General features: G+C 37.6%; 1 protein-coding gene across 15 annotated transcripts in view; it reads right to left on the minus strand.

The window, feature by feature from the left end:
• Window positions 1-12,802, minus strand: part of PHLDB2 (pleckstrin homology like domain family B member 2) — a 234,604-nt gene that overhangs the window by 14,292 nt on the left and 207,510 nt on the right. For 6 of the 15 annotated variants that reach the window (XM_063721785.1, XM_063721781.1, XM_063721782.1 and 3 more), the window contains 3 exons: window positions 9,339-9,479; window positions 8,023-8,122; window positions 3,738-3,758 (listed from right to left, as the gene is read on the minus strand). In XM_063721785.1, the coding sequence (XP_063577855.1) occupies window positions 3,738-3,758; window positions 8,023-8,122; window positions 9,339-9,479 (262 nt within the window). The remainder of the gene's footprint in view (window positions 1-3,737; window positions 3,759-8,022; window positions 8,123-9,338; window positions 9,480-12,802) is intronic. The other 9 variants (XM_063721783.1, XM_063721787.1, XM_063721784.1 and 6 more) reach the window with 3 other exon arrangements.

Genomic DNA, 12,802 nt, shown 5'->3' on the forward strand with positions numbered 1-12,802 from the left:
GTCTACAGACACAAGCCAGCAACCAGAAACATCTGTCTATGAAGCTTGGGCCTTGGTCTAATTTGTTTTGAAGACAAGATCAAAGAAAGAGCACCATGCTCAGTGCAAGCAACTGTTTGAATGAAGTGGTCTGCTGAGTCTCTTACCCCTCAGCAGGATCACTTGACACTTTCCTATGGCATTCCTACATCTCAGCACAACCAGCAACACACAAACACAAAAGAAACCAAACAAACACAATGAAAGGCCCTGAATCCTCTAGAAATAGCTGTGTTCAAGTGAAAATAAGATGCCTCCTAGTGACAAGCAAAACCAGGGTTTTAGGGCAGGCACTTCTTCAATGGTGTTCAACTTAAGGAGTACTCAGTCTGGTCATAAAAAAGCAGGTGGAATCTTTCAAGTGTAGGATTTCAGAAACTCATATTTCATATAATCACTGACACTTTTAATCTTGTTAAGATCCAAACTACACATTTTTCCCATTTTCTCTTTCTCTCTTTTTCAGTTGTTCTTGTCTGACAATTACTTATTTAATTCAGAGTCAACATTCCTTCCAATGATTGTGCTCCTTGTAATTACCCTAGTTCTCTTCTTTTCCCACCATAACAATCAGCCTTCCACAAGCTGTTGATAACAACCATTTGAAAATGTAGGCATCAGTAGGATGAAAAGCACCATAAATAAGAGGCCTTTTCTTTATTTTTTATTTTTATTTTTTGAGACAGAGTCATGCTCTGTCATCAGGCTGGAGGGCAGTGGCGTAATCTCAGCTCACTGCAACCTCCACCTCCCGGGTTCAAGCAATTCTCCTGCCTCAGCCTCCCGAGTAGCTGGGACTACAGGCTTGCACCACCATGCCCAGCTAACTTTTGTATTTTTAGTAGAGACGGGGTTTCACCATGTTGGCCAGGATGATCTCAATCTCTTGACCTTGTGATCTGCCCGCCTCGGCCTCCCAAAGTGCTAGGATTACAGGTGTGAGCCACCGCGCCCGGCCAAGAGGTCTTTTCTTTACCCTGGTGCTCGGTCAGGTGGCACTTTAGGTTATTGGCTTTACCTTGTGTTACTGCTAGGCTTGCTCTCTGATCGCTGATTTAGGGCATTACAAGTCAAATTTTCTTCTTTTCAATTCTCTATTTATTATAGACTCAGGAGCAGGCATCATAATGATTAACAAATTCCTCAATTCATTAAAAAACTTTTCTCTAGCCAGTACTAGAGTTTGTAATCTCTTTCTCCCTGATAAGAGAATGTCTACTCAAATAGTTTCCATTACCCAGGGAGTTATTACCAGAGCTATTCAGAGTTCACAACTGGACGATTTGAATTTCCTCTTTTTTGTGTGCTCTACCTACCTTTCAATGAAAGTTTTAGTAGTAATGAAATGGTCAATAGTAGGCAAGAGGATGAAAGAAGAGAAGTAATTCTCAATGGCTTTCTCAGCTATTGATTAAACATTTCCATTTAAAAATAGAAGCCACATCCATGATGCCTTAACAAAACATTGTATGTCAAAATTTCTGTAAAATGGTTTTAGTTTCATGCAGAGTATTCACACCATTAGTATTTGGAGTGGTTATAGATATTTAAGTGAAAATAGGTTATTTCAGATTCAGACATTTCTGGGAAAATAAGTTACTTTAATATAATCTGCCATTATAAATTATAAATACATATATATTTTTTAAAGCCATATAGCATTTAGTTAAGGGAAGATGCAAAACATAAAAGCACACCACAAGACTAAATATCATGAATTATAATGATCAATCCACACAGCATTAAATGAAGCTGGTATAGTCACATGCGTGAAGCTGCGCCTTTTTTTAAGGAAGGCAAAATAATTCATTACTCAAATATTTACCTTTGATACTTGAACTTTTGGAATTACTAATTGCTCCTTTTAAGTTGTTTCCAATTATTTATTATGCAAATGACAAAAAAACATAAATTATTTGAAAAGGTCACACATGTATATTTTCTTATGATTTCAAAAAAAGGCTTGTGGCATAGAAAAGTGGCACCAACTACATGGAAGATATGTCCTTGTAGTATGAAAAACAAATCCCTAAATGACAGCCATGTAATTTAAAACATACAAGAATTATCGCTCTGGCAATGAGTGACACTGCCACAACCTCTTCCTCTCCCTGAGTTTTCACATTGAGGAAAAACCAACCCGTATGAAGCAACTACCACCCTCTTGGAAAAGCAGGAAAAAGGTGAGCATATTTCTTAAAGCAACTGTATGTCTTGCTCCTCAGATCTTCCAGGGTTCTGTTTTTTGTTGTTGTTGTTTTTTGGCTACTTTTCCAAAAGTATCACAGAATAACAAAATAGAACTTATGAGTGAAGGAGATAGCAAACTAAAATGACTCAGATGTTTCAGGTGAACGTAGAAGGGCCAGCTACATTATAGTTTGTACTGTGCTAAGGGTTGTGAACATTAATTCCCCAGACCAACTCACAAGTTGTTGAGGTTTGACTCTACGACTGAATCTCCCAGTCATTCTGGTGGTAGGATAAGCAATTTACATTTTCATGGCAACTTAAACGAAAAAGCATGAGGCCAATAATAAGCATCTCTTTCCCAACCCAGGATTTTTATTTCCCATGAATCCAATGTGAGTGGAAAAGTTCACCTCATGGGGCTACTCATTTCTGCCTACTGGTAACACTTTACTGACCTCAGTGAACCCCACTGTCACCTGGCCTAGCTTCCTCCCTGCTGAACAAATCCCCCATGAACAGGTAATCCCTGCAATTATCAATACAGGCATGGGCCCCTCTCCTGTGATCCTGCAATTGAACCAGTGTGATTCCAAAGAGCTCATTTTGGGATTCAGGCTCTGGCCTGGCCATCCAAAGGCATAGATATTTTAAACAGAGGAAACGTCATAGAAGATCAGGGGATGGGGCTGGGTAACCTGGCAGGAGGCCCAAGGAGAGATGCTGGTGCAGTGAAGGAACACTAGAATGGCAGTAAACTGGCCTAGGCCTCCACTCTCATGGAAGCTTTATCAGGAAAGGGGATGCAGATGTCCTGTGCACCACAGTTTACCTCCATTTATTTAGCATGTGGATGTCATAAGATAAACAGTCACTGAATGAATTTATCTTTTCATCTACATATTCTATATAAATAGTCAAATAAGGAAATGGAATGCATCTACTTTTTGAGGGGGAGCAAAGAAACAAGATTGGGAAAAATGAGACTTTCCCAACCCCTGAGACTATTTGGTTTCTGTTTTTTAATTATGTAGCAAGAATAACATTAATCAGTGGGAAAGCAACTAAAACAGTAAAAAGGGACTTGAAAATGCTCTAAATCCTTCTCATCCAGACAGAAATAGCTGTTTGAAGGGGTAGTTTATAAGGTGTATAAAACAAGACCTAATTGAGGCTTGTTCCTGATCATAGCCACACAAGGAACCCAAACCAGCTCTGCTCTTCACTGCCTGGGACAGCCAAGAGACCAAATGTGCAAGGCCCATTTATTATTATTATTTTTAGTGCCGGTCTCTATTAATTCTGTCTAATTGGAACTGAAAAGTCTCTTGTGAGTTAACGATTACACAATGTGTAGACTCCTGCCAATACATTCGCAATATGTGGTATATACTTTTACATGGCTATCTGGGCTGTAATATAGAAAGTAAGATGACTAAAAGTATAACCTGGGGTTAAGAGGATAAAATTAACCAGTATTTCTATCAATTCAGCCTGTCATAGCTCACCTGCTGAGGAATTCATTCTTCCTAATGACAGTCCACAGCCAGAAGAAGAGGGCACAGGACAAGTCAGGAATGAAGAAGGAGAATGATTGTAGAAAGGGAAAAAGATACAAGATCAAAAAGGATGATAAGGGGGCAGGAAAAACATACAACACTTCCAACATGCACTCATTGATGGTGTTAGTTACAATATCAAATTAACAAGGTATGATGTTCACAGTTTCAGATTAAATCTAAGTTTACAGAGAAAAACTCAAGAAACCTTAAAAAAAATTGATACATGCATAGTCAAAAAAGATTGTCACAAGACAAATAAATCTTTCACACATATTCATCAACCAGAAAATAGGAAGAATAAAAACAGATTATATCTGTCAAACAATTCTTTTTCCAAACAGACAATAGCAAATAGTTTTTAAGAGCTCAGGTTTGTAAAATGCCATTCAATTATCTGAAGCACAGTTAATCAAGTTTTATAACACATCGTCTAACATCCTACATCTCTACCACCTAGCCACAGGAAATAACCATCTTACTTATTCAAGCCAATCATTTAAACTATACTTCACTCTCCACTAAGTCTTTCTTAGAAAACAGGCTCCAATGAAATGAATAAGTAGGAGCTTCCTAAATCCTTTCATCCTTTGACTGTAGCCTGCCTTATTTATACCTGTCCTTGATAAAGGAGAATCGTGGTTTACACTTAGCTCATATACATCACAATACCCTCTATTCTCTTCATATAGATTCTGAATCTTACAAAACAATGCTTCCACAGCACTCATGTTTCCTGCAGGGTCTGACCTTGCGATTAAAAGCCAAAACAAAGAGGGTCATGCAGCTGCCAATGAATGAACAGCAGCTGCACCCAGCATTGTGTTTCTTGCAAATGTGCAACAATTTTTCTCTATTGTGTAAAAGAAATAGTCATTAGACTAAAAATCCACCACTGCACAGTGTTAAATCTGATCATTTCTTAAACATGACTTGACAATGACCTTTCAATATTTGCTGGAAACAAAAACACCACACAAGGAGGTTGTCATACCTTTCTTGGACTTTCCTGTATTTAACAAAAACAAAAGGACAAAGATTTCATTCATTCTAAAGCTGCCAAAGGAATAGTTCACAAGTTGTTCAAAAGCCAATAACCATTCCAACTTCAGAAGCTGAGTTTCTCAGCTCTCTGTTTTAAACTCTCCTCTCAAAGTTCTTTGCACGACTCACACTGTCAGTTCTATTAACAGTGCTGATTGAGTAAGGCTTATACTTACACCATCATCCTTGATGTATCCATTACGAATAGCAGCAAAAAAAGGTGTGTTTAAGTTAATTGTGTAAGTTTAAAAGATGATTAAGTCTACTAAATGTGAGTTAATGAAAATATGCCAGGTATAATTTTTTTCAAAACCATAGAATTTTACTTGTATTTGCTATTTTAATAAAGTTAACAAGTGCTAGTCAAACAATTCTAAATGAAATTATGATCCATCCCTCCTGGTTTTTTTGTGAGCCACCAGTTTGGGCTGTGTAGAAAATCCTGCCAGTTTTACAGTCTGCTGGGGCTCAAAGAACTATAGACCCTGACTTCTCCTCCTCTGGGAAGGGGAGCCAAAGGCAGCAGGCTGTCTTTTCAGAACACATCTCCTTGGACCAACATGCATATAATGGTTCTCTATTTCCTCAGAAGCTGCCCCATCAGAATTACATGAAACTCTTCAAGAGGAACAGCACTTTACAGTTACAGCAGAGAAAGACTGAAGTTGCAGTCTTCTCAGCTGCATAAAGGACATATCAATAAAGAACAAGAGCACAAAAGACAAATCAAAGACAGATTTGATTTTCAGCGGGAACATCAGTAATGTGGCCTAAGGGAATTAGCTCAGTTTTCCTCTGTGAAACTGGCATGGGATTCCCATTACTTCAGGGGAAAACAGATTAGAATAACTGAGATCAAACCTTCCCTCGGTTTCACCATAGTCTCACAAAATCCTCTTAAATGGTAATGTTAATGGCTCTTGAGTTTTGCAAATCTATTTATTTACTATAAAGGTCTAGTTTTTCTTACTCTTTGAGAAAATACTTTTATTTATTAATTTATTTTTTGAGACAGGGTCTTGCTCTGTTGCCTAGCCTATAGCGTAGTGGCATGATGGCAGCTCACTACAGCCTTGACTCCCAGGCTCAAGCGATCCTCCTACCTCAGCCTCCTGAGTGGTGGGGACCACAGGTGCATGCCACCACGCCCGGCTAATTTTTAAATTACTTGTAGAGATGGGATCTCACTATGTTGCCCAGGCTGGTCTCAAATTCTTAAGCAATCTTCCCTCCTCAGCCTCCCAAGGTGCTGAGAGTACAGGCATGAGCCACCAAACCTGGCAAGAAAATACTTTTAACATGGAGTATAGTAATTTGTGATCCCATCCTCTTTCCCAAATGCTTGCTCTTTCTCTTAAACACTGAAGTACATTAAAATGCTTAATGGTCTTTGTTGGTGTTGTGGCCAATCTAAGCTTTGATGTCTTCCGACGGTGGGAAAAAATTTATTTAAAAAGAAGTCTAATACATGCCTGTAATCCCAGCACTTTGGGAGGCCAAGGTGGGAGATCACTGGAGCCCAGGAGGTCGAGACCATCCTGGGAAACATGACAAAAACCCATCTCTGCCAAAAAATACAAAAATCAGCCAGGTGTGGTAGCACACAACTATAGTTCCAGCTTACTTGGGAGGCTGAGGTGGGAGGATCACTTGAACCTAGGAGGCAGAGTTTGCAGTAAGCTATAATCACACACCACTGCATTCCAGTCTGGACAACAGAGTGAGACCTTGTCTCAAATATTTATATGTAAATATTACAGAAAAATGTTTCAACAGCAAATAGACTTGACCCACAACTTAACAGTGATAAATGAGAGCCAAAATAGACTCATTTATGTTTATTATTTATAAATATTAAAAGAATATGTTTAGCTTATTAAGAAATTATGGCAAAGAAAATAAAATAGTTCAATCAGGGTATTTGATTCAAATATTACCACTGCAAACGTCTCTTACACATTATAAACCTATTATGAATACTATACCCTTTAATTTTTAAATCGCCTTTAGTAATGATTTGAAAACCTCGTTCCAGTGATATATATATATATATCATATATACATACACAATACACATTATGTGCACATATATATAAATTTATGTATGTATATGTAGTATATATGTATTATATATACGTGCGTGTGTGTGTGTGTATATGTACGTATATGTGTGTGTGTGTATACATATTTTCCCCTGATGGAAAACCAGTGTTATCTCTCAGTACCATTGGCAGAGAGGCCAAACAGCTAGAATCGAATTCCAGCCTGCTTAGAGGGGAGGATTTGAATCCCATCACTGCCTGAATGTATTTGAAGGCCAAATGCCTGCCATACCCAAAGCATTTCCATTTATATCCTGGGCATACCGCCATTATTTCATTTACCACATTTTATTGAAATCATCTGTTCTGTGTCTTTCTTCCTCAATAGACTATAAACATTACAAAGGCAAGCTTCCTATCATTCATTTGCTTTCTTGGTACCTAGCATCGTGCCTGCTCAAAAGTTAGGGCAATGTAACTTATTGACTTAAACTATTGTGTTAACACAAGAAATCTAATCCTCTCAACAAGAAGCTTAGCCCTGGAACTACGTTACAGTAATTTCTTCTAGCCCCATGAAGACTATCTGAGAATCCCATTATAAATGTAATGTATTACTACAAAAAAAATTGCTGAGAGTCAAAGTCTACCTGAAACATAACAACTATGAAGTATAAAAGCTCAAATCTACATTAAAAGGCCTATAAGAATTCTGTTCTGGGCCACTAATGCTATATTTGCCGTGTCAGCTCAATGATTCTTCGGCACAAGGTTCATTTGACATAGCGGCTCAGACACAACCCAGGTGAGTGATCTTGATTAAGTGCCCTGGTAATCTCCTTGGATCTCACTGGTCTCTCTTTTCTTTCTATTAATCGAAGGGGAAGGTTAGTAATTCTCTAGGGGTCTTTCTGGTTTCAGAGTTCTATCAAATCTATAAAGTACAATGGGAATGTTCAAAATGTACCAGCTATATGTATAAATAGGAAAAGTTATATATCCCTCCTGAAAGAGAACACATTAAGAGTAAAATTAGGCCTTTGGTTGATCTCTCCTCTAATCATCCCTACCCCTGTTCTCACTTCCTCCTCCTGAAGAATTCTAATGCTTAACAAAAGGCCATGACATTTGATTTAAAAGGTACGTACCTCTGAGCATCCTCCGAGATTCTGAGTCTTTGGCCACGGCTGCCAGTGAGGGAGGGAGCACACTTCCACAGCTGTTACTCTGTCCTAGGGGCAGGTGGGCCTGCGGGAAGCAGGAGGGAGTACTTCAGGCAAGCTGCAGGCTGAATGGACCTTTAGGAAATGGCCACATCCCTGTTTCCAAAGCTCCTATCTAAGTGTACAGGGCGGAGAAGGTAAGTCTTTGTATTTCATTTGTTGATGCTAAGTGGTAAAGGCCAGTTACTGGCCCTCCCGAGAAGTTCCAGGGTAGTCGCAATATCAAAGCACTTCCTCCAACAGCAGCAATTCCAAAAGTGAAGACAGTTGGGGAAGACACTGTCCAAAATCACCTGAAAGAATGGCTGAAAGTTCTTCATGCATAAGGAGCAGAGGGCAGATGCAGGGCCAAGAATGCATGCACACCATGCAAAAGAACAGGGAAGAGCTACTCTTGTTACAAATGCACCCATTTTTATTTATCCTCTGTTATGCGGTGGGCTGAAACTGAATAAATCTATTAACACCCTAATGGTTTTAGCATTTTTTAAAAATAGCAAAATCCTTCATGTAGATAAAATATACTTGAAACACAATGTATAAAACAGATTAAAACAAATTTACTCTGATTAAGGGCAGGGGAAGGGCTCAAAAGTCTGTCTCATTCAGAACCTCCTTCACACCTGCCTCTTCTCTTGCCACAATGATCCCCTCAGGCATGTTGGCAGAACCTGAGGGAGAGCTTGGGCGGGCGTCAGATGGCATAGGTTCACATTCCACTCCACTACATACCAGCTGAGGGCTCCTTGGTTAGTCACTTAGCCTTATACACCTCAGTTTATCCATACATACAACTGGAATAATAATCAGTAGTCTACTATCTAGTGCTGCTGGATTTTCAAATGAAGCAATCCACATAAAAGGCTCAGCCCAGTGCCAGCTACATGAAAATGTCTGAATAAATATTTGTTGCTGTTATTCCTGGAACACAGAGGCTATATCCTATCTTATCTCCAGATGTGGGATGCAGCCATGGAAGTCCATCATGTAAGTGAATGCCACTCATCGCCTGGGTTGTGCTGGTAGAAAATACCCTGAAGTATGTTCTTTGGCCCCAGAGCATACAATTTCAGATGTCCTCTGAACAGGTAGAAAATGCGATTTAGTCCTGATGTCTGCCTAACAAGTAAATGTAATGATTTATTATTTAGCACTTTTCTTTAAAGGCCTTTACACATCAGTGAATATAATGACAAGAAGACTCATGGAATGGGAAGCCCGTGGTTTCTCCCAGGTCCTACCTTTGGGGTGATGCTTCTCCCCATAGTAGCACTGCTGAAATGTGGGGAGATGGAAGATGTGGTTTTCTTTCGAGGCAAAGTATCACTCAGATAGAGGCCTTCTTTATGCTGTTTTTTCCTTTCTTCCAGACTTCTAAAGTGCTTTAAATGCAAATGCAAAGCAAAATAGCAAAACTTGACTAACTGTAATAGGTGACTAAAGAAATGAAGAATTATGCACTTATGAAAAAAATTGGAATTTTAACAGAATTTTTCTTAAAGTTATTCAACATATACTGTGTTCGCTGATAGATTTGAGCTAGTATTTGATTAGATACTAAACACTGTAGGAATTTATGATGAACCTAGAAATCTTTAAAAAATTCCACCTTTCACTTCTGTAGTGCCTGCGGCCTTGGGGCCTCAGGACAACTTACAAATTATTATGATGGTTGCCATGTGGATGGCAGAACAGCCAGTGGACAAAGCACGTAAGCACTTTCTCCCCTTCCGGGCAGTTCTGTGTGATGACACAGATACCAGTGAGAAGAGGACAAGAAAGGGGGAAAAGGAGAAAAAGAGAAAAAGCGAGTAAATAGGGAAGTTGTTTGAAAGTTGTAATAATATTTCAGTCACATAAACACACTCCAAATCCACATAAAGTTTCCCTAAAAGCCATCATTCTAGGTTACTTTTTAAAAAGATTTTGGCCAAGGAGCCCCTACAGTAATCTCTCATATTTAAAAATCCTCTAATGGACTATTTTTTCAGATTTCTAAAACAAGATTTTTGTCCACTTGAAACTTACTCAAATTTTTCTTGGCCTCCCCCTAGAAATGTCTTTAATAATAAAATGATTTCTTGTTCAAGTGATGGGTGCACCAAAATCTCAGAAATCACCACTAGAGAACTTATGCACGTAACCAAACCCTACCTGTTCCCCCCAAAACTATGGAAATAAAAAAAGAAAGAAAAAACACAAAAATGAGCTCAAAAAAATTTTTGCTGAAATATATTTGAAACATATAGATAAGAATAGAGGATAATTTAAGAGATATTCATATTCCCACCACTTAGCTTCACTAAATCTTAACATTGCTTTATTTTCTTAAAGAAATAAAACATAAATATATATATAGTAAAGTGATTTCTTAATTAAAGATTTTTTAGGTCTGATCATTTTAAAGTCATTTTAAAAGCTCATGCTTTTGAAATGCACAAAAATTAATGCAAATTTGAGTTACCAAATTTATACTGAGTTACCAAATTTATAAACAGTCTTCAAATATGCCAATAATAAAAATCTGCATTTTAACTTTATAATTAACTGTTTATACTAGCTAATGAATTTATTAAGAGCTATGTGCCAGGTATGATGGTTTATATATGTTATCTCATTAAATTATTATAATAATCCTGTGAGGTAGGTACTATTACTATCTCTGTATTACAGATGAGAAATCTGGGGTGCAGAGAGGTGAAATAAACTTGGCCAAAGTCATGTAGCTGGAAAGCGGCAGAGCTAGAATTCATGGCCAGGTAGTCCATACTAAGATGATAATAATACTTTGCAGTCTGGCTGACTAATGCTCCTTTTAGATAGAAAAACAACATCAGAACACTTCGATCTAGCTCCCACTATGACCAAATATTATAAATTCTGAAGTTCATAACTTTCCAACATTCCATAATGGTAGCTTAATAAAATAGAAAAGAAACCCCAATGAAAACACAGTCTAACTGAAATTTGACAGAAAACAGCAGGTTTGTAAACTGTGATTGTTTTGCTACTAGAGATGTCTTGAATGAAGTTGTTAAAGAAATAAACCTAACATCAAAATTGAAGGCATTTAGGTCTTCCATTCTCCTTGTTTCTTCCTTGTATACATAACTTATTTCATCCACCTTTCACCAATATCCTTTCATATCAGCCCAGGTGGCAGTAACCTTAAGGCAGTGAGAGATATAGTCCTTTAACATATGGTAATTGATGGTAAAGATACCTTCAAGAAACGTAAGGGCTAAGCATGACCAACCAGAGCTCGCCTACATCAGCACAATGACTCCTTAGAATCTTTTGGTGCCAAATTCCTGTAGGTATTTGACTATCATCGAAAGGAAGTCTCGAAACAGATTTTTTTTTGGAATACCCAAGCATCGATATACTCTGAGTGTTCTAAAAGGAAGGCAACATTTAGAATAAAAAATTATTTATTTAAAAATCTGGTGAATAAAAACTAGATTTATGGACCAAATGCACTACTAGTGGTGTGACCTTGGACAAGCTACTTAACCTCACTGAGCCTCAGTTCCCAAAACTTTAATATGGAGATAATTTTTACTTCATGGGATCATTAGAAGGATGTAAAGAGATACACAAATTTATAAAACAGATTGAAACAAAGGTACTCTGATTAAGGGAGTAAAATGTTTAACAAATTCTGACACAGTAACAAGGGAATGACGTCTATTATGGTTTCAACTATGTACAATAAAAATATTTTGTGTTGACAACATAACTCTTTATACTATAGATTTTATGGAAATGCTTGCTAGTATTTTGAGAACTATCTGAGATAAGTTGCAATATTTTTGTTGAATGGTAACTGAAAGATGAGGGTATAAAAAGTGCTCAAACATATAAAAGCCAGTAGGGGACACTCAAGGTATCAAAACCTTACAACAGTTCTAACACTCTTAGAACACACTAAATGTTCTTAAGAGGAAAAAAAAAAAATCAGAGAAGTATGCAACTTGCCTTTTTAAAAATGCCTTTGGGAAAGTAGAAGAAAAGATTCCACATAAGTAACTTTGTTGTCAAAATAACATTCCCAAACTCTAAATTCCAGTTCCTAATTACCTGTTGCTCCTGCTGCTGCTGCTGCCTTCTGTGTTTCTTAGCTGGTAGAGGAGGAGGTGTGTCATTTAAAGGTAAAGGATTGACAGATGTAGCCATGAATTCAAGCCATGGGGCTGATGTATGTTGAGTGATAGGATGAGGAGAAAGGGTGGAAGGAAACACAAATCCAGAATAGACAGGTGATCTTTGCTTTATGGGAGAAAGAAAAGGTATATATGTGTCCACATGAAATGAAAGAATAAGACATAGAAATGAAATTGATAGTTTGTTCTGTTTGTTATATTTTAATTAAGAAGTTACAATTGATGGGCAATATCTTTCAATTTAGCCTCTTATTAAAATCACACACTGTAAGTGACTTGGATCACTGAAGATATTTTAATTTATTATTATTGGCCCCTCCCTTAGAAGGCTTTTAAAAGGCCTAATATTTAAAAGCATCCATGTTACAAAACAAAATCAAAAACAAAGTCAAACTGAAGAGGCAATTCAAATCAACAATTTTAGAAAGGCTTTTTAATTTATAAGAAAACTAAGTTGAGTTAGAGTGCTAAGACATACAACATATTTCTTTGAGTTACTTCTCCTAGTACTCCACTCTGTAGCATAAATTTCACGGTTTCTA

Source organism: Pongo abelii, chromosome 2, assembly GCF_028885655.2.
Source record: "Pongo abelii isolate AG06213 chromosome 2, NHGRI_mPonAbe1-v2.0_pri, whole genome shotgun sequence".
NCBI lineage: Eukaryota > Metazoa > Chordata > Mammalia > Primates > Hominidae > Pongo > Pongo abelii.